The following is a 26,722-nucleotide window of genomic DNA, read 5'->3' on the forward strand; positions in this document are numbered from 1 at the left end:
GGCCTGGCTTCCTTACCCTGCCCAAGAAGGGCTGTGCCCTCCTGGGTCCGAGTGTCCCCCCACGTCCGCGAGGGGCTGGCACTGGGGGTTTCCGGGGCCCCCTGGGCCCTGGACCCCGGCCCTGCCAAGCAGCAATGCCTCCTTTAAATTCAGCCAGCCCCCAGCCTCCAGCCTCGGCTCAGCACCCCGAGGCCACGGGCTGTCGCATCCACCCGTGGAGGGGGGCGGGGGTGAGGACACTGTTGGGAGCTCCGTCATCCCAGCCTGCGTCGCCCCTCTGGAGGAGGACCCAGGCCCTCCACTCCTCTGATGGCAGCCACCGACTGACCCAGCAGCCAGGGCCCATCCCCGGGGCGGCGGTCGAGGTGCCCTCTTCCAGCCCGCCCCACCCCCTCCCTGGGAGGAGATGGAAGGAGGAACGGAGGTGTTCCAGTTTGTACAGTTAGGAAAGGATGTAAAATGGACCTAGATTTTGATTTTGAAGAGTGTATTAACCAGAGTTGTGATATGTAGGTGTTCGAAGAAAAACATACCAGATTAGTTTTTAAAACGAAAACAGATTGCCCAGTTGTCCTTTTGCTTACCTGCTGGGTGGTCTGGAGCCCCCGGCCCCTGCTCCCCGTGCCTGCTTTACTGACACACAGTAACACTAAAGATTTTGGGGTGGGAGGGAGGGACGCCTGGGGTGCAAGCCAGGGTGGTTGGGGACTGCCACAAGGCCCCTCGTGTCCTCCTGGAGCTCTGCCTCCGTAGGAGCAGGCAGGAAATGGGTACAGACTTCCTCGGGTTCGCCCCAGATTGGAATGAAGCTGAGATCAAGGAGACCCCAGGCCATCAGGAAACGGTCTCTCTGGGTAACTCAACAATGTCAAGGTCTCAACACTTAAAGGAAGCCCCCTGTCCTCCCCCACCCCCCACCCCCCGCCCGGGGGAGAGACTGGCGAGGGGACAACCTAGACTCACTGGGCCATGGTTCATGGCCAAAGCCATGCCATACCCTATGGGTATGTATCCAAGTGTGTCCTTGTGGGGCCTCGCCCCCGGCCAAAACCAAGCCAGCCCCACTCCTGTGTCATCAGACATCTTGTCTCTCTGCTCCCGAAGGCACTTCCATCCCCCCCACCCTCAACCCCAGCTCCCTCCTGCGTTTCTGAGTTCTGTTTGCTCAGAATTGTAAATGTTTAGTTGTGACCATGACATATTGTTTGGGTCAGTGTTTCTTTCCAATGCATACTAATATATTATGGTTATTATATATGAATATATTTAATGACATGGAAAAAGTTGTGGATTTTCTTTTTTTTTTAAGTTTTTTTTTTTTCAGGGGGGGGTTAGAGTTGTAATGGACCCAGATGGAACTTGTAACGTGGGCGCCACATGATAGAACTAAGTTCAGATATCATTTAAATAAACTCTTGTACACTGTCCACTGTCTCCTAGTCTTTACTGGTGGCCTGGGCATGCCGTGGGGGAGAGGATAGCGAGTCTTCTGGCCACTCTTCAGGAGCGTGGCTTCTGCTCTTAGAACGCCCCGGCGGTGAAGCCCTGACTACTGCCCCCCCCCCCCCCCGCCCCCGAAAGACAGGGAAGGGGCGGGCCACTTTGCTTGGAAAGTCCTAGGGTGTACTGGCTTTGACTGCAATTTAGAGCAAAAAGTCTCCCAGATGGGACCATGTATGTTCTGGTCCCCAAGAAACCGTCCATGGCATCCATCCTTGCCAGTCCCCGGGGGGCTCCAGGTCAGGGGGTCCCCAGAGAGCAGCAAAAAAGAGGCATCCTCGCACACCTTTGAACTTCCCCTTCTGATTCAGGACCTGCAAGTGAGTTTTTGCCTCTCACATCATCAGTGTCCTCCGCCCTGAGCCGATGCTGAATGCTCCGCGCAGGGCAGGCCTAGGGAGCTGAGCTCACTGCGTTTCTGGGAGGCTATATTTAAATCTCCAAATGGTTGTGCTTTCTTTATTAAATAAACAATTCAGTCATTAGGAACACGTTGTGTTGCCGTGCAGAATGGGGCCGTCGACACCAGGAAGCTATAATTTCTGCGCCCAGCTGCTCCGAAGACAGGTCTCAGTGACGGGCAGAGGCTGGCCCTAGAAGGTTCCGGAAGCCAGCCATTTCCTTGAGGCTCCGGGAGGTGACAGGGATGCTTTAGCTTGTCCTCAGGAAGAACCAGGGCTGGCCCAGCTGCCGCTGGGGTCTGGCCCTGAGAGATGGGTGCCGTGTTCTTGGACCCAGGGGTGAAAGCCAGGCCCCCTGTGCACCTGCAGCCCTGGGCCAGAAGAAAGCTCCCTGTCAGTCAGAGACAGCAATAGGGCCTGGCTTGTAAAGTAAGCAGCCTCACCGCCTCCCGGGGCCTTATGCTCTAGCTGGGGAGGGGACGCGCTGCTACCTGTCAAGAGTGTGCGCGGGATGTCAGCCCGGCTGCCCCGAAGCGCTGGCCCCAGGTGGCCGACGAGCCTGTTTAGAGATGGCCGCTGGTGCCCAAGGAACCTGAGCCACCCTGTCCCAGGCTCAGGGTCCAGCATGGTTACAGTCCACTCAAAAGCCCAGGCCCTCCCGGATGGGGACACCTCCCGGGGTCTGCCCAACGTGCAGGGAGGCCAGGCCCCCCACTTGTAAAGCCGCCCCCCTCCCGAGGCAGCATGCTGGCACGGGGACCGCCTGCTCTCAGCAGACGCCCTAGGTTTCAGATTTGGTTGAACAGACATCTCTTTCTGCACTCTCAAGACTAAATAGAGACGTAGGAGGAACATGCCAAGGGAAATGGGGAGGAAAGGACGAATAGAGCCAGCAAGGCGCCCGCTGTGTGCCTGCTGCACCCACCTGCAGGGTGGGCCTGGGACGCCGAGGAGTAAAGGCTTTTTGTCATTGGCGTGTAGTTGGGAGGACGTCAGAAACTGTACGAAGCAATTAGAGGAAAGATGAGTCTTGGTCCACCTTTTAAAATGGGGGAGGGGAGGCAGAAATACCCCCATTTGACTTGAGCAGGGCTAGGCTGGAAAACCCAAGAGAGGGATGCCTGGGTGGTTCAGCAGTTGAGCGTCTGCCCTCGGTTTAGGGTGCGACCCCAGGGTCCTGGGATTGAGTCCCACATCGGGCTCCCTGCAGGGAGCCTGCTTCTCCCTCTGCCTGTGTCTCTGACTCTCTCTGTCTCTGATGAATAAATAAAATCTTAAAAAAAAAAAAAAACGAGATAAAAGAAGACCTTTGGTTTATGCACAGAGCTCGCAGGGTAACCCCAAGCTGAAGACATGGGGAATAGGGGATCTGAGGAAGCAGGGGCCTCCTGGCAGGTGTCTGAGACCAGCAGTTCTGGAGGGAGAGGGGTAGTTGGGAATTCTGCAGCAGCTGTGTGGATGGACAGGGCTCTGCTGGGGCTCTGGCGCCCCTGAAAGCAGCACATGGTCCTGGAGCTAATTAAGACTAAGGTTTAGTTAGTTATTAATAATAATGAAATTTCAACGGAACGTAAGTACCAGGTATAAGCAGGTATCTGGATTTCTTTATATGGCATCCAGCCTCTAAATGCTTATCATAATCAGGGAAGTTACACAGTATTTACACTGTTGTTTTAACACGGTTTATTTTCACAAAGCTGCCGAGGGGCTGGGTGCTAAAGCCCTGTGTTGCCTTTTTTTTTTTTTTTTTAAGATTTTACTTATTTATTCATGAGAGACACGGAGAGAGAGGCAGAGACACAGGCAGAGGGAGAAGCAGGCTCCATGCAGGGACCCGATCCCGGGACTGCAGGAACATGACCTTAGCCAAAGGCAGATGCTCAACTACTGAGCCACCCAGGCACCCCTTGCCTTTCTTCCCTATGCTTAGGGTGCGGTCCTAACGGCTCACAGGGCCGATGCAGAGCACTGTGGGCCACTGGGGCTGCAGTCCTGACACCTCTGGGGGGTGGGGGGGCTTAGCAAAGGAAGCTGGCAATGCCACTGTTACATTAGCCACGTTACTCCAGGGTGGGGCTGGACGCAGCAGATCCCCAAACGGGGCTCATCCCAGCCAGGTGCCCCTTGCTTCACAGACCTGGGTGTTCTCAGGAGAAACTCAGCCCTCAGGAAGCTAGGGACGGGGCGGGGGGGGGGGTGGGGTGGCGGGGGCGGTGGCCTTCTTGGCCCGCACCATCCCGGGTCTCCACACCCCCTCCCCACCCCCGCCAACTCCCCAGGCTCTGACGGCAGGTCCACACAGCCGACACGGCCAGCACTTCACCCCGTTCCCTGCCTGCGGGTCCAGAGAAGGAAGTCACTTGCCCGGAGCACCCAGTTTGCAGTGCCGGGGCCGGGCCTGGAGCCCACTCAGTCAAAAGAACAGAAGCTGCTGTGTGCAGACATCGGCTCCGTGTTTGGCTTGAAAAGGCCTGTCCGTGTGACTGAGCCAGGATGCCGTGGCTCTGGTTCAAAGACGCCCCACGAGTTGCCGGGGCTCCGTGCTGAGAAAGTCAAGAGGAGGTGAGAAAGTCAAACAGACCTTCAATGCTGTGTCCCCTGAGCCCCAAAGTGGGGGGGTTCCAAGGAGACGCTGTTTATACGGATTTGGGGTTTCACACGACAAGGCTGGAAGATTCTTGACCGTCCTTTGGGCGATCCATTAGCAACCACCCAGCTCTCCCACTGTCCCGACGAGGAAATGCATCCCAGGGTGTCTTATTGTCCCCAAGACCTTTCTCCTTCGAGAACACACCCACCTGGGGACAAGCCTGCTTTGCCTTCCTGTCTGGGCTTCCCAGTCCAGGTCCCCCTGCTCCCCATCCTCTCGTCCCCAGGCCTCACCTCCATCTGCTGGGTTGGCCACCCCCTGAGGTCAGTGGGGATTAGGGTCCAAGAGGGCTTCCAAGGGTCTAGGAGGGCTTCCTCTCTGGCCCGGCTCACTCTCCCGGTCTCACAGGTTTGCTCTCTTGCATTTGGGCCAAGAGCGTGTGACAAAATCCCTGAACTCTGGACCTGGAGACCATCTGGCCTGACGCGGTCAGTCTTGGGTCAGAACCAGGCAGTGCAATGAGCTTTGTCACCTGTTCCTCACGGGTACATTTGCAGCAGTCGCACCTGGCCAGGAGTCACATGGCTGGGCAGTGGCTGGGGCTTGGGCTGTCTACCTTCTGGGTACTTCCCAGCCCGTCATGGTGGAGCAGGGCCAGGTGACTTGTCCCGGCCAGTGCGCCGTGACCAGAGGCAATGGGTTCACTTCTGGCTAGAATGTTCCACAGCCGGCGTGAGGATTCCCAGAGTACCCCCTTCCCTCTGCCAGAGCCCACGGCAGCTGTCCCCCTGGCTGTCCCACTGGCTCAGGTCCCACGAGGGACATGCACCAGGGGCAAGACACCCACAATCGGGACAGACCTCTGCCAGCAGGGTCTGGGTGGCCGTGAATGCAGCACCGTCTGTCTGTCCTGGGTGACATGGGGCAGGGTCCCGGTGTAGAGCCAGGCAGGCCAGGTCCAGGGCTGGGCTGCCTTGTGGAGGAGAAGCAGGTGTGTGGCGGCCACGTGCACACAAGCGCGTGGATGTGGGACCACTGAGGGGAGTGGTGGGAATTTGGAGTGACCAGTGCCACCAGGGAAGACCAACCAGGAACAGGGTCACCTGCCCTATGCATGATTTACGCCTTACCAAGTCCCCTGACTGTGGGCCCGGGCGTCTGGACCCAGGTGCTCCCCGTACACGGCCGTCTCTGGTGTCGGGGTCCTAGGACACGCTGCGTCAGGTGGTGCTGGGCTCTCCTGTGTCTGGGCCATGGAGGGTGCAGCCCTGCCCTCTTGGGGGTGGTCATCCACAGTTATCTGGGAAATCCACGGGAGACCCCACGATGCCCCTCCCGCGGGCCCACTCTCCTTTTCCCTCAGTGAAACCTCATGCTTTGGAAACGGCCCGGTCACCCACCCTCGTGCTCTCCCCCTCTGCCAGCTGGCCACCCTGCCTTCTACATACACAGGACAGCGGGCACCTTCGAACCCGGAACGTGCTGGCGCTCCCGTGGGCCTGGTGTCCTCTGCAGCCTCCCCTGCCCACCAGCTCTTATTCACACTCGTGCATACACACACACACACACACACACACACACCCCTCCACTGCCGTCTACGCACCCACATGGGGTGCTCAGAGCCTGTTTAGGAGCCAAATAAAGGCACTGCCCTCCTGACGTCGTAATCACCCCTCTCTGAGCCCTAACTGGGTGCTTTCCAGCCTGATAACATCCCGTCCGCCCCCATCGTGCTCACCAGACCTCATCTGGCTGCTTGGAGTCACGGTCAGCCTGGGAAATGGGTTTACTGTCACTGAGGAAAGGAAATGGGGCTGCTTCTGGGCCTGAAGGCAGTTCCCAAAGTAGAGAACAATGTTTCTGAGTAATGACAGCAAGCCCCGGGAGTGACCTGGGCAGGGTGGCAGGGGGACAGGTGTGTCCTCAGACACACACCATGTGGCCGCCTCCTCCTCCCCGCCGGGACGCACAGGGCCTTGGCTGTCCACTCGTGGGCACACGACCTCCTCAGGCACACAGATGCCCGAAGCCATAGGCTGTTAACCTGCTACCTGCCCCCCAGGATGTCCAGCACACTGTGGGGTAGCTGGGAACCCCCAGCAGCCATGGGGCATGACCACTTCAGGGACCTTGGGCCGGCACCCAAATGGCCAGTGTCGAGACCAGAAGGGTCACCCCGGGCCTGCAGCTCTAGGCAGCTCGCCATGTACCTTTCGGAACCAACACACATCGGAGGTTCAGAGCTTTGGGGAGGGATTTATTGAGAGCAGTTTCATGTACCACTGGGGTGCTGGGCTTTTCTCCATCACCAGCAGGTGTCACAGCTGGCGGTCCCCTTGCTGTCACTAGTTGGTGGGCCAGACTGCCACGACCACGATAGCCACGAGCAGCAATAAAATCACCATGATCATCCCTGGAAAACAGAAGCACAAGAGACTGCTTTAGCGATTCATGATGAAGGGCAGCGTGCAGCCTCTCAACCCCCTTTACAGGGGACGGAGGATGTGGTTCTGCAGCGTGTCCATGGGTCCTCTAAACCTGTGGGTTGTGTTCCTGTGTGTGTGTGTGTGTGTGTGTGCGCGCGCGCGCGTGCGTGCTCTCAGCAGCCCCGGGGTGCTGGTGCAGAGGCAGGGGCTCCAGGGACGCTGAACGGTTTCCGCCTCTCCACCTGGAGAGCTCTGCCAGCAAAGTGCCAGCAAGGCTGGGGGTGCTGGAGGTGCTGGGTGAGGAGGGGCCTGCACACTCTGTCCCTGGCTCTGCCCTCTGTGCGCAGCTGGGCTCTGTTTTCAGTTTGCCTTGAGGAAACACCAATAGGGGATCCCTGGGTGGCGCAGTGGTTTGGCGCCTGCCTTTGGCCCAGGACGCGATCCTGGAGACCCGGGATCGAATCCCACGTCGGGCTCCCGGTGCATGGAGCCTGCTTCTCCCTCTGCCTGTGTCTCTGCCTCTTTCTCTCTCTCTCTCTCTCTGTGATTATCATAAATAAATAAATTAAAAAAAAAAAACATTTTAGGAAACACCAATAAAGCAAAGGGCTTTAGGGTCGGCAAGGAAATGTTAAATCTAGAATCCATTTTCTCCATTGCATACGAGGTTTTGCCTTTTCTTCTTGAGTCCAAGATGCTTGTGTCACTCATCTGTAAAAATATCCAAAGGAGGGGCTCCTGGGGGGCTCAGTGGGTTAAGCATCTGCCTTCAGCTCAGGTCATGATCCCAGGGTCCTGGGATTGAGTCCCATGTCGGGCTCCCTGCAGGGAGCCTGCTTCTCCCTCTCCCTCTGTCCCTCTCCTCCGCTCATTCTCTCTTTCTGTCTCAAATAAATAAAATCTTTTTTAAAATTAAAAAAAAAATTAAAAATTTAAAAATTAAAAAAAAAAAATCCAATGGAGAGACTCCTGCAAAGTCAGCACTCAATAAACATTTGCTGTGTCAAGGGTCCCTGAGCTACTGAGGCCCTGAGGGGGAAGCAAGATGTTCACAGGGTAAAGCACACGGATGCGTCAAGGAACTAACAGGTGAGTCAGACACATAGGATCACGTGGCTCTTGGGACCCCAGGGCTGCCCAGCTCAGACTGAGAAGCTGTTTTCTGGAAGGTCGGTCCCAGGGGTTCAAATCCCTATGCTCCTACAGGAAGCCGCTAACACATTATGGATCCTATTGACCAGATACCTACTGGCCACGTGGGGCTCTTTCCATTTCCATGAATTAATATCAAATAAAATTAAGAGCTCAGCTTTTCTCTTCCGCTAACCATGCTGTGAGTGCTCAAGAGCCCCCTGTGGCCAGCGGCTACTAGGCTGGACAGAGAAAACAGATGAGCTTTCCTTCATCGCCACGGAAAGTTCTACTGGACAGAAGGGGCAGAAGGTCCGGACCTGGGATGACCTCACCTGCTCCTGCACCCCCACCTTCCACGATGGCTCCTGGGTAGGGACTCAATGCCCGCTGGTGAACAGATGGATGAATGGTTAGGCAGCGTGTCCTTGACACTCACCCTACATCCGACAGCTTCCCACACTGGGAGTCAGTTTTGTTAAGTTCTATTTTTCTGGGAAACTGCCTGTTTTTTCTGAGCCTTCAGAAATACTGGCACAGGGGCATCTGGGTGGCTCAGCGGCTGAGCATCTGCCTTCAGCTCAGGTTGTGATCCCGGGGTCCTGGGATCGAGTCCCACATCGGGCTCCCCGCAGGGTGCCTGCTTCTCCCTCTGCCTGTGTCTCTGCCTCTCTCTGTATCTCTCATGAATAAATAAATAAAATCTTAAAAAAAAAAAAAAAGAAAAAGACAAAGGAGATATGACACACTGTGGTCTGCAAAGCCTATGCTATTTACTATTGGTGTTTCAGAGAAGTCTGCAGATCCCTGCTCTCCATCATCGTGGCTGGTGACGACCCAGCTGCAGCCTGGGTTCATCCATGGGGGGTCTGGTCTCCACTTCTTTCCTCTGGGGATTTCTTCTCTTCCTGGTAAATTCGGCTACATGTCAGCAGTTTAGAAGCAGGGCTGTGATACTTTATCTCACAATTCAGGGGCAACTGCTAGCTGTCCAGGGTGCAGGCTAATAACCCCAAAGATAAAAGGGAGGCCTGGGTGCTAAGGAAAGTCAGGAGATGAGGTGTTTCTGGAAGAGGTTCTGTTGCCAGCTGCTCATGCAGGATCGGAGCTGGGAGAACCCTTGAGGCTGAGAGGCTCGCTGTGCAGTAGGGGTTCTGGACTGGGTGTGGCCGGGGGGAGAGGGGAGGCCCAAGGAGAGGTCGACACAAGTGACCCTGAGATTCACATGGGGGGGGGGGTGGCAAGCACAGCGGAACAAGAGGTGGGAGCCAGGAGCTGGAGGGCAGAGACCAGCTGGGAAGAAGAAACCACACACCCGGTTCGAGTTTGTACACAATCCGAGGGAAGGGGCCTCCGGGCACCAGGGGTTACCACCAGCCCCGTAAAATGGGGCCACTGCACTGTGCCCACCTGGCGCCCACTCTGCCCAATCCGTTCCCCACAACTGAGCTGGAATGGAAACCAGATCGGGTGACTGTGTGTGTTGCACACTCTCAGATGGCTCAACTGAAATCCAGACTCTTTACGGGGTGGGGGTGGAGGGCTCTCACGGGCCCTGCAGAATCTGGGACCCCTGCTACCCCTGCAGCCACCCTCTGCACCTGGGAGCCAGCCATCGGCCTTCAGTTTGCTCAGTGCGCCATGCTTCCTCCTGCCTCCTCCCTCCTCCCTATGGAGTTTATCCAGAACAGAGCCTCACTCGCAGAAGAGACACGGCACATCTGATTGATTGATCGATTGATAGATGATAGACAGATATGAATGAACCAATGTAGTGACTATCTGGAAGGGACAAGAAGAACCAATAAGAAAGACAAAGAAGAATCAACCAAGAAGGAGAAGGTGAGAATGTGTATCAAGGAAGCTAAAGGAGGAGAAGATCCAAGAGGCGGTCAGCACCCATCGACAAACACCGCGCGGATGCCAGGAGCCCAGACAGAGGCTCCTAGGGGGGGTGTCCTTTACTGGGACAGTTTTAGAGATGGGTGGCTGGGCCTCCTGGAACTACCACCAATACAACGATTCCTCCGTAAGCTGATCATTATTGTATCATAGAAACTGTGAGTCGCACAAGCCATGCTGGGCAGAGGTGACACAGGGCACCTCAGTACCCATGAAAACCAAAAATGCACTTTGCTCCTGACACCACAGAGAGAGGGAATACTTTGCTGTTGTTGTTATTTTAGAGACGTAAGGTCTTTATTGGGGAGAGAGAGCATGAGTGGGGGAGGGGCAGAGGAAGAAGCAGGCTCCCCACTGAGCAGGGAGCCCGATGCGGGGACTCAATCCCAGGACCCCTGGATGATGACATGAGCCGAAGGCAGATGCTTCGCCAACTGAGCCCCCAGGCGCCCTGAGAGAGACAGTACTCCGATGTAATGTGGTCAACGGGGTTCCCGTCCAGAGATGGAAGGGGACAGTGACAAATACATCTTTTATATTTTCAACCCTTTCACAGCAAACAGGGGCCCTCTGGCTGCAACATTTTCACCAGGTTTCAGTAAACCGGTGTGTGCAGATGATCAGAGTCAGGAAGTCATCTCAAGGTGGCCGGTGACAGTGACAAGTTGAAGGCCAGCCCTGCCTGTTGGGTTCTCCTGGTCAAAGAGCAGGTGTTTACATACCTCACCACATAGCAATGCTTCTCTCAGAGAGTCTGGCCTCCCTAGAGTGTGCCCACACTCTGGCACCTTCCTTGAATGGAGCCTCTCTTCCCTGAAGATGTTCTGGGAAGAGTGACCAAGGCTCGTTCTAAAGCCAGGGAGGGCTAAGCCGTGCCGTGCACAGAATCCGTGCGTGTGCCGGGGTCTCTCTGTCCTTGGGGAGGGAAAGCTCTGACCTAAAGCCCAGGAGCCAGACCTGGAATCCAGCTGGGACTGACCCCTCCTGTACCTCTTCCTCTTTCTCTGCACCAGCAAGGCCTGTCCAGCGGGGACCCTGGTCCCCAACACGATGTGAGGCTTATCAGAGATGGGGCGACCAGGCTCCTTTGGGCTGAAAAACTGGGATACAGAGTCTCTTTTCTTTCCTTCTTTTTTAAAATTTAGTATTCCTGAGAGACACACAGAGAGAGGCAGAGACACAGGCAGAGGGAGAAGCAGGCTCCATGCAGGGAGCCCGATGTGGGACTCGATTCCAGGACCCCGGGGTCACATCCTGAGCCCAAGGCAGATGCTCAACCACTGAGCCACCCAGGTGCCCCTCTTTTCCACGTTTTATGGTGGAAAACTGTCAACAGATACAAAAGTGGGCGGAAGAGCCTAATGCACCACGATGCACAAGGGTGGATTCGTGGCCCGTCTAGTTTTACCTGTGCCTTCACCTGTGCCCTGTCCCCAGCCTATTCTTTGGAAGTTAACCCCGAGACAGACTTCCTCTTCCCCTACTTCAGTGAGGATCACTCAAGGAGAAGGCATCATTAAAACAAAAAAAGTCACCACCACACATGAGCACGGACGATTGGCTTTTTCTTAAAGCCAGGGCCGGGGAAGAGCCTCCGGCCCGAGGCACAGGGAAGTGGCTCCAGCCTAGAGGCCTCGCAGGAGGCAGGAGACCACAGCCGAGGCCACGAGGCCACGGGAAGAAGGGGGAATGGTATTCAGTCACGTGCAGAAGAGAGAACTTCTTTCTTTTGCCTCCGAACAGCGCTCAAGCCTCGGGGGTCTGCTCATCCATCCCCCAGCTAAGGAAATGTTTGACATTTCAGAACGAGGAAAGACAGTTGAGCTCCTGGGAAGCTGCCAACTTCTCAGACAATGAAGGCTCTCTGTCCCCACCCGCGGCCCGGAGACACCTGGCGAGGCTGCGGGCCTCAGGACCCTGCCCTCCGGCTCCGCTCAGCCCTGGGCGCCGGGGTGCTGGCACCTGGGGAGGCTGGGCGTCCCTCCCCACAGCCACGGGCCCCTCGCAGGGCCGGCACGGGGCGCCCGGGTCACGGGAGTGGAAAAGAGTGGCCATTTCCTCTGGTCAGCTTACCAGATGGGTATTACTCAACCACTTAGAGTATTTACAAGTCCAGCTCATGGCAATTAAAAAAAGATGTAAGAAAACAAACTCCTTTTTCAGACTGGAGAGGGACATGAGACACAGTCTCTCCAGAACAGTGTTTGTTGTGTTTTCTGAAGATTGTTTATCTGGATTAATGGTTTATGTTTTTTCCAGGGAAACACTGGGAATCAGCAAATTAATGGAGGCTGTGCTGCTGATGTGTCTGCCACAGTTGAGCATATAGGTAGCAGCTCTCAGGGCTTATGGAGGAGGGAGGAGGGAGGGGAAGAGGTGCAAAGGAGGCAGGGGAGGAGGAAGGAGAAAGGGAGGGGAGGAGGGAGGGAAGGGAGAAGAAGGAGGGGAGGAGGGAGGGGAGGCAGGAGGGGGCAGGGGATAAAGGAGGGGAAGAGGAGAGAGAGAAGGGAGGAGGAAGGGAAGGAAGAGCAGGGGATGAAGAGGAGGAGGAGGGAAGGGAGGAAGAGAAAGGGAGGAAGAAGAGGGGAAGGGGAAGAGGAGGAGGGGAATGAGGGAGGGGAGGAAGAGGGAAGGGAAGAAGGGGAGGAAGGGAATGGGAGAGGGGAGGGGAGGAGAAGGAATATGGACTCTAGCTTTTTTTGAGAGAGCAGATGTCAGCACAGACCATGGCCCCCTCAGCCCCCAGCTATAGGGGATGCAGAGCTAAGCACAGTGGGAATGGAGGGGTCAGAGCCAGTGGAGGGTGGAGGGTGAGGAATGGGAGGGATGGGGAAGTAGGGTAGCAGGGGTGAGGGAGGGGTGAGGGATGGGAGGGTGGAGGGGTGATGGGGTGGAGGGTGAGGGGTGGGGGGAGGGCGGTGGAGGGGTGGGAGTGTGATGGGGTGGGGGGGTGACAGGGTAGGAGGGCGGAGGATGGAGGGTGGCAGGCAGGGGATGCTAAGAGCACTGTTATCTGATGGGGTTTTGTCCCAGCAAAGCTGCCTGGGTGGTGGGGACTGCCCACCCCCCCCAACACCCCCCCCCTCCACAAGGTTCTGCACCGGAACGTGGGCTGTTGGGCACTAGGGCCTGAGGAAGCTCCGGGCAGCCATGGGGGGCTTGGGGCAGCCGTGTGGGGAGACCTGGGGCAGCCGTGGGGGTGGGGGGCTCCGGGCAGCCATCGGGTGGGGACTCCGGGCAGCCGTAGGATAGCTGCGTGTTTTTCCAGTTGTGCCTACAGGTGACATTTGCTCACGCATTAACCGCCCGCTCTCAGGGATCAGACCGATTTCTTGAGGCACCTCGGGAGCCCAGGTGGGGAGTACTCCGAGAGGAGACCAAACCGGAATATTTGTTTTCAAAAGTTTATGTAAATGTTCCCTTTAATCCCATTACTGGGCAAGCAGGCTAAGAAAAACGAAGCCGGCCAGCAGAGAAGGTGAACCGTATTCACACGTGGATTCTGGGAGTGGAGGGCGGCAGGAGGCGGGTGCCCTTGGGACCCCAGCCGGGGGCGCAGGATGGGCCCAGCAACCTCCCTCCCACCAGCCTGGAAGGTACTGCAGGTACCGCCTGGGGAGAGGGGCAGGGGCCGCCCCCGCCCCCCCCCCCCCCACAGTTCTGCCAACAGTGCTTTCGTTAAAAAAATTGAGCAAAAGTCTTCTCTGCTCTTTTGACTTTGGTTCTGTTCTTACATGGGGCAGCTCTGGGGGCTGATCCCCTCAACAGACCTCATGTCCCCCCTGCTGCTTTCACCCTCTGCCCTGGATCACCCTCTGCAGGGCGATGGCCTGGGACGCTCCCAGAGCCAGGCCAGTGCTCTTAAATGATCGTCTTCCTCCCTTACGTGCCTGTAGGATTTATTAATAGTCCTTCCCTTAGGGCAGAGGATCTCCCGCCACAGGGATCATACAGACTGATGTGGGGCCACGCGCCGTGGTTCTGGGGAGTCTGGGAGACCTGAGTACAAATCTGCGGGCATTGGGAGAGTTCGGGTCCACCGCCTGTACAAGCCCCGAAATACCGACTTCTAGGAGTGCGGTGAGGATGCGGTGATAATGAAGTGCATGAGGCTCCCAGAGCGAATGTGGCGCTCCAGAAACAGCAGTGACGATGACAGTGACGACCCTTGCGTGCACAGCGGGTCCCCGAGAGAGCCAGGCTCACGGCCTGACAACAGAAATAGGATGTCATTCACTACCCAGGAGAGAAGGGGGAGGAGCAGAACCAGAGGGGACCCCTGGGTGGCAACCCATTCAGAAACTGGAGCCTAGTTCCAGCCACGGCCCAGCCATGGTGACGGGTGTCCAGGAAAGTTTGCAAGTTCAGGGTGGAATGTCTGGCAGCCTCTGTTTGGGTCATTAGCCACAGGAAGGGCTGGGTGAAGACTGGAGGCGGTGGGAAGGCAAGCAGAGCCAGCAGACCCAGCCGAGGGGACGCCAGGTGACAGGAGTGCCACGGTCCCGGGGTGTGGGCCCCACGTGGGAGGCATGGTCAGAGCCGGGGCAGTGCAGGGGCCGGGGTCACAGGTAGGAGGAGGAGGGCAGAGCAAACTCCAGGGGAAAGCTGAGGGGGCTCTGAGGCCATGCCTGGCCCTGGAGCACGGTTAGCTCTGTGTGGGGACGCTGGGCACTCGAGCGGGGCCAGCACCAATCATCTCCATCACATCGATGCATGGAGTCAACGGCAGCATGAGAACAGAAGTGACGATTAAGAGCTGTGGTCATGCTGCTACGTGTACATGTACTCAGAACGTTCTACACATAAATCCTGTGCTGTTCTCACCAGACGTCAGTGGGGCTGGCAAAGCAACAATTTCCCTTGATCTGTGGGTAAGGAGATGGGGTCTCAGAGGTTGGTCCCACCTTGACCTTGGGAGAGCCCCAGGAAGGCCGCAGGCCAACAGCAGGCTCTGGGCTGATGGCCACGTTTCCTGGGAGGGGGTGCTGCAGGGGCTGGGCCTGGCCAGGGAGCGTGCTCAGGAGGGGACACGACCCAGGCAGGCCACCGAGGGTGACCGGGGGGCGGTGGGAGGCTGTGTCTGTGACGCCAAGTGACAGACCCCTCAAAGAAACACACGAGAAGGCAAAAGATCAGCCTAGAATTGGTGTGTGGTTTGATTCTGATCAAAAACAACAAAAACTTAGATGAAACATCTTAACGTTGCTTTGGCTATGATGTCACCCTGAGTGTGTCTGTCTCTGCCTCTGGATGGGATTCCAGCCCAGGGACAGGTGCGGCCCCGGGCTCTTGCTAGCCTAGGTGAAGAGGGCAGTGACACTTGTGCATGCCAGTGCCCTCGGGGCTGCCGCGAGAGCCACAGCATACCGGGCCCATGTGACCAAATTCTGGTCCGTCTGGAAAGGACAAGCTTCCTGAGGGTGGGAACTGTGTTCTCCTCTGGAGTGGCTCTAGAAGGGGCAAGCCTGCCCCCCCCACTCCCCGAGGGATCTGTGCTGAGGTGATGCAGGGAGGAGAGACGGGCCACCCTTGTCACACTGCCCTCTGAAGGCCCAGGCCCCATCTGGGGACAATCCATCTCCCGGGTCCCCGGGCTGCCACCCCATCTTGACGCAGATGACAGGCAAGGTTCAGCATCCACAGAGGAGCTGGAGGAAAGATGCTTGGCGTCCACAGAGAAGCTGGAAGAAAGTCAACCCTGGAGAGAAGGCAGGGATGGGGGAGGGGGAGGATGCTGTGGGGAGACATCTGGGGGCCAGAGAGAGTGAGCAGTCCTGGCAGGAAGCAGGAATTGGGAAGGTGGCTTGACAGCAGTGGGGGATGGGACAAAAGAGAGGGGCTTGTCTAGAAACAGGAAATTGGAAGGAATTACGGCTGCCAGAGCCCAGCGGATGCAGGCCTAGGGAAAGGCAGGCTCCTGGGCTCTGGGCTCCAGGGACCTGCCTCCCTGGGCATCGATCGGGTGGCTCTGTCATGGCCACGAGGGCCCCACAAGGCCAACACCTGACCGTCTGTCGGTGGAGGACCAGACACGACAGCACATCTCACCAGCGAGGGCAAATCATGTTGTGACCAGGCAGTCAAGGCCTGTGGGTCAAGCAGTCGCAGTGGGCGGCTGGCCCTGGGCACCGCCCAGGATAAAGTGTGCCCAAGCGCAATCAGATTTCACCACCCAGGACCCACCGTGAGTTGGGTCCAACGGGTGCAAAGACATGCATGTGGCTCTTCGTGGGCCTCCTGGTCCTCTCCCGAAGAGAGGCAGAAATCACCCCATCCCTGGCTCTGCAAAACAAACCGAAAATGCTCTGCAGCTGATAGGGCTCCTCGGAGGGAGTGTGCAAAAGCTTGGCCTTACTATTGCTTCCTGCGCAGAAAGTGCTGACTAGTTTCAAGGCCCCATCTGTGCTCTTAAAGTGTTACTCATTTCCCTTCCCCGAAGGACGTTCAGGCCAGCAAATCACCGCAGCTCAACGGCAGAGCTCGATTCTAAATAGACGAGCCTCCCTATCGGCAATCAGAACCAGCTTGTTATGAGTTGTCAAGTCAATAATTTAGTGCTAGTTGTCTGGTGCATCAATATTTGCTGAGAAATAGCCCCTCCCTCTGCCACGCGTTACCCCTGGGAGTGTGAGCCTGTCTGGAATCTGGCAGAAATTCAAGTGTCTCTGAAAAGACCGTCAGGAACTCAGTTATGGATATCTTGTTTTGACAATTCCCTCTTGACTAAGTGTCAAAAGATTTCTGGATGGCTCCAGTCAGGCTATGGATTCACCATCACGAACCCCTTCGTTTGTGCTGTTTGCACTGGAAAGCGTCACCTGGCATCAATTAGGGATACCGGGCGAGGCGACAGGAGGGAGCCACTGCCAAAGTTCTAAGTCAGGTACAGAAAGGCAGGGCACGGAGGCATGGCCGGCAGCACGCATTGCCTTCTCAATGCGTCAGATGCTTGGCCTTCTGATTTTATTTTTTTAAACCAAATCATTTGACCAATATGCAGAAGCCCACTGGGAGGTATATTTGGACCGAGGCTCTGAGTTCCAAACCCCAGAGCACCATCTTCCTGGGAGGTGGGGTGGAGGCAGCAGCTAGATGTCTGTTCAACTTGACCCTGCCACATACACAGCTGACGGGCCCAGCAGCAGAGCCTGCGTGAGGCCAACGGACCTCTCTTTCCCAGGAATTGTGAAGTTTGGACCTAGTAGAGTTGGGGCTGTTGCCGTAATGGTGATGCTCTAGAGGGGCGGCCAACGAAACAGGCCCGGGGGGTGGGGTCCCAGGATGTGCCTTGGTTCCAACTCTTCCTGGTTCAATTACTGCTTGGATTCTTGCCAGTCACCCGATGTTGTTAACACAAATGACACATTCTTTAGCCTAAATGAGCCAGGGTCCTTTCCTCTGACTTGTAACCGAGACCTTTCAGTAAAGAGGTCACCAGCAAAAATAACTATTTGTCTCCAGTTATTTGGGAAAACGTAAGAGCAACACATGGATGGTTTCGCTTTACTATACATCTCGTTGAAAGAGCAATGAGGGCGCTATTCCTGGGGGACGTGCAAGCTTGTGTCGCATCCCTCCTTACTTGGAGGGGGCTGGGGTCCCGTCGAAATCATTCACCAGCAAGAGATCTCAGACACTCTTTTGCAGTCATGCCTCCAATTATGTCACGAATATTCTTGGGGTAACACTACAGGTGCTGTCCTAAAGAGTCAAAGGGAACAGGAGAGACGCTCAGGCTCTAGGGGAAGAGGTACTCCGAGCAGAGATTGGGGCAGGAGAGCCCCCCATCCTGTAAGCAAGAACACCTTGGATGGGGTGAGCAAGTGGCTTGGCCCCTTCCCCTTGGGGATCCCTAGCTCCCCAGAGCACGCCGTGTAGGGGCCCATCAAGCGTGTGGGTCATGCAGGTCCCAGGTAGATGCGCATTGTTCTGGCCACCATGGTGCTGCTAACAAGAGCCACATGTGCCACCATGAGTGGTCCAGGCACTTCGTATATGCCTCGCACACTGCATATCGAGGTGCTCAGACAGTGTCCCGTCACCAAGGAAACAGGAAGTCCCCGCTCCTGATGTGGTTAGGAAAGGAAAAACAACACTGATAGCCTCTGGATTCTCCATCTCTGTGGTGGATTTTGATTTACTCAACGAATACCGACTGAGCACCTACAAGTACCAGGCACTGTTCTTCTTGTCCCTAGAGACATGGCAGTGAACAAAAAGACAAAAATTCCCGCCCACATTGTGTTGCTATTTGTGTGTGTGGGGTGTGCGTGCATGCACATGAGCCTGCACGCCTGCTGGCTTGGGGGGGGCGGGTACAGTGGGTGTAGAGAGACAAAAACCCCAAGTAAGTAAATCACACAGCATTCTAGAAGGTGCAAAGTGCCGCAGAGAACAAAGCTTCTCTCTTCCCTCTTCCCATGGTGGCTCCAAGGCACAGATCCCCCCTCCCTCGAGTTCTAGGGGCACCAGCAGGAGGGAGTGCTAATATTTTCCAGAAACCCACCATCCCACATTAGAATCTGGAAACATATTGCGGGTAAGATTAGGGTGCCTTCCTACGTGGCACCAGGAAACTGCCATCCATGAACGTTAATAATACGGAAGGTCAGTAATAACACATTACGGCAGCCGGTTGGAATGACGACGGGTGATGTAATGACAAGTGCAAACAGAAAGGGGACTTATTATGGAGCGCAGAAAAAGGCGGGCTGGCAGGGAAGAACTTGTCAGTGGGTCCCCGGCACTTTCCAGGACAGGGCACCCTGCTCAGCAGACACTGGGAGCCGCGTTGTCTTGGGGGGGGCAGGGGGGACGTGTGGTTTAGCAGATGGTCTTCTCAGACGGTGGCGATTCCTCATGTGGCCCTGTTGTGACAGCTCTGTGCCCAAATGAATAGTGTGCTTCGAAAACCAATGGCTTTTGGGGTGCCTGGGTGGCTCAGTGGTTGAGCATCTGCCTTCAGCTCAGGTCGTGTCAGGCTCCCTGCTCAGTGGGGAGTCGGCTTCTCCTTCTCCTGCTCCCCCTGCTTGTGCTCTTTCTTTCTCCATCAGTAAATAAAATATCAAAAAGAAGCCCCAAAACAGGTGGCTGTTGTCTTTTTTTGGGGGTGCGTTTCACTTAATAGTAGCACTGCCCCCCCGCTTGCTGTAATCTGACCTGTAAAAGCCAGGTTCTGGTGGCAGGAGGAGGAAGAGGGAGTAGTAGATGCCAGATGTCTCCTGAAGTTTGGAAGAATCAGGGTGAATTCATTGTAGGGGGATTGCTAGTAGATTTTCTGGTGCTTCGGGTGGACAGCCACTCTGTCAACCCAGAGAGCACATCTGCCTGCACCCCCGTCCCCCAAGCCAGAATTTCTTCGGCCTCCAAGGTGACATGGGCCATGTACAACCAGCCTCTCTCTCAGAGAAGAAACGTGAGCGGTTAAGAGCTGGGGGAGAAAGGAGGGATAAGGGCTGGCGAGGGCAGCCCGACATGGTCTTTTCATTTGAAGAGTGGAGTCTTTTCCCAAATAGCCAGAACATATGTCATGATCACTTGGCTTGGCCTGTGAGCCTATCCCTGTCATCCAGGCAGAAATATGAGCTCCAAGGGTCACCCATGCTTGCAAATGGTCATGAGGAAGTGACGTGAAGCTCTCTGACCCACTAACTCCCAGTGCCATGTGTGTTCACTTCTTGACTGTGCAGCCAAGTGACAGGGGTGTATGAATCCAAGGTCCCCCTCTCTGAGAGGCCACCCAGCGTAGTGATGGGAACTGCAGCGTGGGCTGAACAATCATACACCTGCATTCACACCATGGCTCTGCCGTCTGGGTAAGGGACCCCACCTCTGAGCCTAAAATTGGGGGAATACTAGCCCTCGCACCACAGTTGCCATGCAGACGAGACAAGGTAGGAGGCTCAGTGACGAGCATACTACCTAACATGTGGCACATTGTCAGCTGTCATTGGCTGCCATTATTCCTGCTGGAGACTGTTCTGGCTACAAGAGTGGCCTTCACAATCTGCACCCTGGACAGAAGATGCTCCAGTCTGCACCCTGTCTGTGAGGCCCTCTGCACGTCAATGCTGCTGCATCCTCTTACCGCACAGCACCAGAAAGAGGGGGATGCCTGGGGAGCGCGGGACCACCCTTCCTTACGTTCCAAACACCCTCTCATGAACACAGATTTTAAAATTTAGGCTCATGCAAAATTCCCCAACAATGTGTATGCCCAGATATATGAAAAGACCCATATTAAGAGCACTTCCAAAAAATGCGGTTTATATTTGCCCATAGAAGGGACCAGAGTGCACCGATGGTCTCCTGTTTGGGCCCCGGGGCCCTCACTCAAGGATATGGCTAGAGTGAGATGCTTGGCTGCAGGGACAGGGTAAATGTCCTCCGGCACGCCGGCATCACAAGACAGATGGAGTAAAAACAAAAGAGACACCCAGAAGCTGCCTGGCACCAGGTCTTATGAAATGGGTCTCTTACCAGAAGCAGCACTGGAGGGACACCTGGGTGGCTCAGTGGTTGAGCATCTGCCTTTGGCTCAGGGCGTGATCCTGGAGTCCCAGGATCGAGTCCCACATCCAGCTTCCTGCATGGAGCCTGCTTCTCCCTCTGCCTGTGTCTCTGCCTCTCTCTGTGTCTCAAGAATAAATAAATAAAATCTTTAAAAAAAAAAAAAAAGAAGAAGCAGCAGCAGCAGCATTGGAGCTCGCAGTTCGATCTGGGAAATGTGCAGGAGCAACCGGGCCAGGTAGGCCACGGAACCCTCACCCCAAACACAGGGTGTGCTGCAGGTGTTTGCACACCGTGGAGCGGAGTGGCCTCTTCCCTCGTCAGGGGAACCTGCAGTGACGCCAGCTCCATTCATACTATTCTTGAACACTTTTTCCCAGCCCCAGAGACGTCCTTCCACGGCCAGTAAATCATCCATGGATCCATATAAATCGACCTTTGTGGTGGGGGCAGGGGAGGTTGCCACTTTCAGAGTGCTCCTGAGTGAAAACCTGGACCAAGAACTGGTGCTTCCAAAACCCTTGTGGCTCTGAGACACAGATTCAATGATGCCACTGATGAGCCAGATGAAAATAAATGGATGAGACCCCAAGCCAGATGTTCTAGAATAGAGCCAACCTAAAAACGGTTAAGCAAGGATTTTATTGGTGAGAAGGATGAACAGAGAGATGTCTGAGGCCCAAGGATCCAGAGCAGAAAGTAAGGGAGACCTGTCTGGGGTGACTTCCTTAAGAAACGGGGTTTATGTCACTTTTGGGGATAAGGCAACCCAGATGGAAGTCTCCTCTCTCTTCCCCCAAGGGTGGTCAGTGTGGAAGAGGCTTCATGAGAACCTAAAGATACAGTCAGAGAAAGGCATCTTGATGATACAACTCAGTGTCCTGGGTCCCCCCTTAGCTTGTCCAAGCGAACACCAGATATCTGTGCCACATACCAGGCCCAAAATATACCTGCCTCTTGGATGCTCGCTGTTGGCACAAGTAAGAAAAGGTGCTTGAGGATCCTATTACAACCATATCATCATCTTCTCCATATCCAGTCTTTTGGAAACGAGAAGAGACAATCCAAAAATGTCAGACTTGGCGTTGAAATATTTGTTGACTTGCACTGAACTTGGTCTGTCAGATAATTTCAGAAATCATTGCAAGGCAAAATAGCCAAGTTGAATTATGACACGTTCCCAATACGAGGATCCAGTTTTCCCACCTTGGCCGCTCACTCTCAGCACTCCACGATCTCTCACACCTCCGTGCCTTGGCACGGGTTGCTCGCACTGCTCCAGAGCCCTCCGCGGCTTCCACACACCCAGTGTGCAGACACTGGCTTTTGGCCTCAGCTCAAAAACGCTCCCTCCCCAGTGACACCTCCTTTCCTGAGCCCACAGCATCCTGGGACTGCTTTTCCTTGGCTTTTTCTGTATCCTGAACACATACGTTACAGAAAATTAGCTCATTACCTGGGTAAATTAGCAACTGATTGGGTTCATGGATGACCTTCGCTGATCATTTGTAAGTTCTTTTTTTTTTTTTAAGATTTTTAATTTATTTATTAGAGAGAGGGTGAGCAAGAGCAAGAGTGGGGGTGGGGTGAGGGTGGGGAGAGACAGAGGGAGAGGGAAAAGCAGGCTCCCAGAGGAGCAGGGAGCCCAAGGCAGGACTCTATCCCAGGACCTGGGGATCATGACCTGAGCCGAGGGCAGACGCTTGACTGAGTCCCCCAGGTGCCCCCATCTATAAATTCTTGAGAGCTGGAGAGGACAGACCATGTACTGACATGACTCTGTCTCTACAGTGTTATCCACAGGTGCCCAGCATGAATGTCATATAACATACGCTTACTGTAGTGTGCACTTGTGTTTTGGTTGATTGGAAAGCAGCTCATCGTTTAGACTCAAATATCTATTGCCTGTGTATTAAGAGTCCGTGGTGTGGATTTCAAATGACATTTGGTGATAATTAATGTGGAGATATTCTAGTAGCTGGAACAGTATTTGGCACATACTAAGTGCTCAGTGAATACGTGCTGAATGAATGAATGAAAGGAAGAGTATAAACTATCAATAAAACGGGTTATTATGGAGGGCTGGTTGTAAAGAACTGTAGGGGGACAGGAGTAAGTACAGCTGGTACTGCCAAACTCAAAATTAATATATTACCCATAAGTGGTTAATATCTGAACATAAAATGCGAGGAGAACATATTCTACAAATATCCTTCAAATAAATCAACAGAGTCACATTTCAGTGAAATGCTGGGATTTTACCAGATGCTCATGGGTTTCTTTTTAACACAATTTGGACTCAGTTTTCAGCAAACTGAAACTCTCCGTATTGAACAAATGACCCACATTTTATTGGTTCTCTGTAACTTTTTATCCTTCTTTATTCGCTATTCACAGCCATTTCTAAGGAGGAAATCATCAAAAGTCACCTAACAACGGAGATGCGCTGTGTTGGTGTTTGGAGCAGTGTTGCTCCTGTGTGATCACTGGTGTGTCAGGACCGCCTGGGGGGTGGTTAGAAATGCAGCTTCCAGGCCCCGCCTTACACCTGCTGAGTCCAGACCTCTGGAAGTAGGGCCCAGGAAGCGGGGTGTCACCGAGCCCTCTGTGCGATCCTTCTGGCGCTAACATCTGAGAACATTTCAGAAGGTAGAATCAGAAGTTCTCCAGCCCGTGAAGTAAAATGTCAACTGTTACCACGCTGGGAAGGGCTGTGCAGGGTCGGGGGTCCCCAGCCGGTAGGAGGGCCTCTATCCTGGGGGCAAAGCAGACACCCAGCGACTCCCCACTGATGACATGCAGCCTCGTGAGAAGAGGTGCAGCCTGGGGATGTGTCAGGTGCCCAAAACTCATATGCTGTCATGACCCCTCCCCCCATTTCCTCTCCACAGAGATACCTCTGTTCTGAGAAGGTCTCCGGGGCCACAGCAGCAGGTGGAATGGCCAACACTGCCTCGCTCTGAACACACAGCCTCGCACAACCATCTCCAGGGACGGCCAGACTTTCTACTCAGCATCAGGTTGACCAGATGATCTGAGCCGCTAAGACCCTGTGACTCTCCTTCCTGACAGAAGCCTTGGGGAAGGCCCAAGACGGGAAGGAAGAAGCACCAGCGAGGCCAAGGACAGCAGGAAGGAGCTAGAATGATTGCAGCTTCGGCCGCGATCCGCTGGATGCAGACGGGCCGGCTGTGACACTCCCTTCCCCGCATCACAGGTCCTGATCTTGGACCACAGCCGCATCTCTAATGCATGGTGCATCCAAAGGAGGTGCTCGGTCATCACATGTGGCTCACCACGGCAGCCTGCCCTCCCAGAGGGTGTCCTGGAACCGGCCCTCTGCAGAGCTGGTTTCAAAGCCCGGGCAGCCCCTCTGCGAGCCGCCTTCCTCCGGCACGGTGGGTGAGGAAATGAGAGAGGGAATGTCTAATGATTGGTTCCTTATGGCCTTGCACATTCTTGGAGTATATTTTTTACGCTCGCTGGAACGCTTCTGCATTCTTGATAGCAGGACCGTAATATAAGTCCCTTCCTTTCAGAGCGCTGTCTTTTATTGACACACTAAAATATCCTCGGAGCAAGCCCTGCCTCCCCTCCTGCCTTCACCCCTCCTTCGCCGTGGCCGAGCTCCCCACGCCCGCCATGCCTTGTTCTCTTTCTAAGAATGCAATAAACATTTCAGCACGGTCTTTTCAATCCACATTATTTATAATATTCTGAACATCCATCGAGCCTGGCTAGAACGCTAAGTAATAAATCAAACTTAACAACAACAAAAAAGGCGAAGGCAGGGGGGTGGGGATCACCCCTTGGCGAGGCTAAAGCCTGAGCCGGTCCATTCCCCAAAGGGCTTAGTTATGTTAGGAAAAGTGAGATGGGGATGAGACTCAGGGTTTAGGATGACATGGAGGCAGGAACTCAAATCTATAGGCATAATCATAACTTTGTATAAATCTCAAACAAACCTACCTCTCAGGGGTGTCATGAGGATAAATGAGATACGTGGGAAGCACTCTGAGTGCCTCGAATAAAAGCAACTGGAGCCCAGTTCTCCTTGCTCAGTCCAAAAGGTCATCTGCTTGGAATGAAGAGGCTAAAAGCCCTCCTGCCCTCCTGGAGCTCCAGTCTTTGCTCATTAACATCCCCTCTTACAGGTTTGGAGGGGGGCAGGGCCCGGGCAGGTGGTGTGCTTCTGGCAGCCTGGCCATGGGACCCTCCTGCTCTGGGGGCCACCCTCAGGGCCCCCCTCCCTCCCGACCACCACTCCCCACCCCACCAGTGAGGACCAAGCCAGGCCACACACACAGCCAGAGGTCTCTCCAAGGAAGGATTCTGCTCCTTCCCCGGGGGACGGTGGCGGGGATGGGGGAGGCGGAATTTGTCCCACACCCATACTGCATGGCGCTAGGCAGGTTTATACAGTCTGACTTTCTCCTCAAAGAGGCAGAATCTGGCCCAAGAGCTCGCTGATGATTTCAAAATTTATCTAAACAAACGTGGAGGCCAGCAGAGGCTCTTGGCTAATTGCATAATTGGCCTGAGGCCTCGCTGCCTTGGCGACTTCCCACTCCTTCCCAATCTTGCACTGGAAACCCAAGCTGCTCGGCCTGGCCACGGAGCGGGCGTGTGTTTACGTGGCTCGACCTCAACCTCGCGGCTCGGCGGGCGCGGAGCCTGGCATGCTCTGCAATCTGCTCTAAGTGGTCCCTTTAGACAGTTTCCGGGAGGAGAGGAGCTACTGCTATTCTGTCCTTGTTCAGGGGTACGAGCGCAAGACTGGAGTCACTGAGTCACGACCCACACGGTATCATCTGGGGAAATGACCGTAACCGGCTGGTCATGGGACTTCTCTGCAAGAAAGCAACTTTGCTTATTAACATGGTCAGACTTGCCAAAAAGTCGAGCTCCACCAGGCTGCCACTTTGCATGTGGACCTCATGTGGCCTTGTGAGAAGACTGATGGGCCTTCCGGTTCCGAGGTGTCATCTGCTTGCTACCCTGGGTAGCCATAAGGTCGCAACCAATATTCTAGAAGGGATTTCATATCGGCTTTGTTGTGTTCATCCACTTCTACTGGCTAAGTGGCCCCCAAAGCCCCCCAAACTTATGGATGATATCCATATCTGCTTTAAAAAAAAGTCTTGGAGGGATCCCTGGGTGGCGCAGTGGTTTGGCGCCTGCCTTTGGCCCAGGGCGCGATCCTGGAGACCCGGGATCGAATCCCACATCAGGCTCCTGGTGCATGGAGCCTGCTTCTCCCTCTGCCTGTGTCTCTGCCTCTCTCTCTCTCTCTGTGACTATCATAAATAAATAAAAAAGGAGAATTATTTAAAAAAAAAAAAAAGTCTTGGAAAATACAACATTGTCTTTGTAATGTCCCTTGGTCATAAGGACCACCAGTGTTGGTTACATGACTACATAGGGACCACCGAAGTCTTTGTTACATCACTGCTACAGTTAGTGGTCTGTTTCCAGTGTCTGCTTCTTTTGCTTCTGATCACACAGACACCCTCTGTAGCTCCGGCCTATCAGGATTGAGTGGCTGCCCCAGACCTCTCGGGTCTCTTCCTCAGCAAGTGTCCACTCTCACGCCAGGCATCCACGGGGACCCCCTTCCCTTGGCTGTCACCTCCTAGGCCAGACTTTAATACCATCAGAGTTCCCCCATCACTAAATAGAGGGCTGGCCCACATGATGCCAGAGGAGCCACCGCTCTCTGCCTCTCTCATCTTCAACCACTTACACACGCTCTGGTCTTGTCCTTACTCATATGGTGTCAGTGACGTGGAAGGAGCGGTTAAGCCCATGGCTTTAGAGCCAGACTGCCTGGGTTCAAATCCTGACTGGTCCACTTCCCAGCTGCAAGCTTCTTACCCTTTCTGGGCCTCACCCATAGAATGGGGATCATAGTAGTATGTATATTTGTTGGGTATGGTACCTATAACCCAGTCATGCTCAGTAAACATCTGCTTTTCCCATTACTAGGGCTTCACCAGGCATGTTTCATGGTGTGCCTATAGTCCCTTGAAATGGGCTCTTTGTTGACCTAGACTCTGGTTGAGGGCAAGCCCTGGCAGCTGTGGTTTTTACCTCATGATCCTACCCATTGAGCCATGGTGACTTGGGCACATAGAGGTGACCCAACCCATGGGCTGGCCAGCAGTTTCTGACTCAGCCCATGAAGCTGAGTTGAGTAGAAAGATTCTTTTCTCTTTTTGAACTAGGAAATAAGGAGCCATGCAGACTTGCTAGATGTCCTTAGG

The 26,722-nt window shown here is 54.8% G+C and overlaps 1 protein-coding gene and 1 long non-coding RNA gene across 6 annotated transcripts in view; both read right to left on the reverse strand.

Annotated features, from left to right (window-relative positions):
• Positions 1-1,945: 1,945 nt before the first annotated feature.
• On the reverse strand, positions 1,946-5,854 carry LOC111095885. Its single transcript, XR_005359490.1, has 3 exons — positions 4,785-5,854; positions 2,827-2,900; positions 1,946-2,272 (listed from the first exon to the last, which is right to left on the reverse strand). It is a non-coding gene; the product is annotated as an uncharacterized LOC111095885 (long non-coding RNA).
• Positions 5,855-6,666: 812 nt separating this feature from the next.
• Positions 6,667-26,722, reverse strand: part of STX8 (syntaxin 8) — a 261,363-nt gene continuing 241,307 nt past the window's right edge. For 4 of the 5 annotated variants that reach the window (XM_038536861.1, XM_038536865.1, XM_038536867.1 and 1 more), the window contains one exon: positions 6,667-6,904. In XM_038536861.1, the coding sequence (XP_038392789.1) occupies positions 6,682-6,904 (223 nt within the window). In that variant the 3' untranslated portion in view covers positions 6,667-6,681. The remainder of the gene's footprint in view (positions 6,905-26,722) is intronic. The other variant, XM_038536863.1, reaches the window with a different exon arrangement.

The sequence above is a fragment of the Canis lupus genome, chromosome 5, assembly GCF_011100685.1.
Source record: "Canis lupus familiaris isolate Mischka breed German Shepherd chromosome 5, alternate assembly UU_Cfam_GSD_1.0, whole genome shotgun sequence".
Classification (NCBI taxonomy): Eukaryota; Metazoa; Chordata; class Mammalia; order Carnivora; family Canidae; genus Canis; species Canis lupus.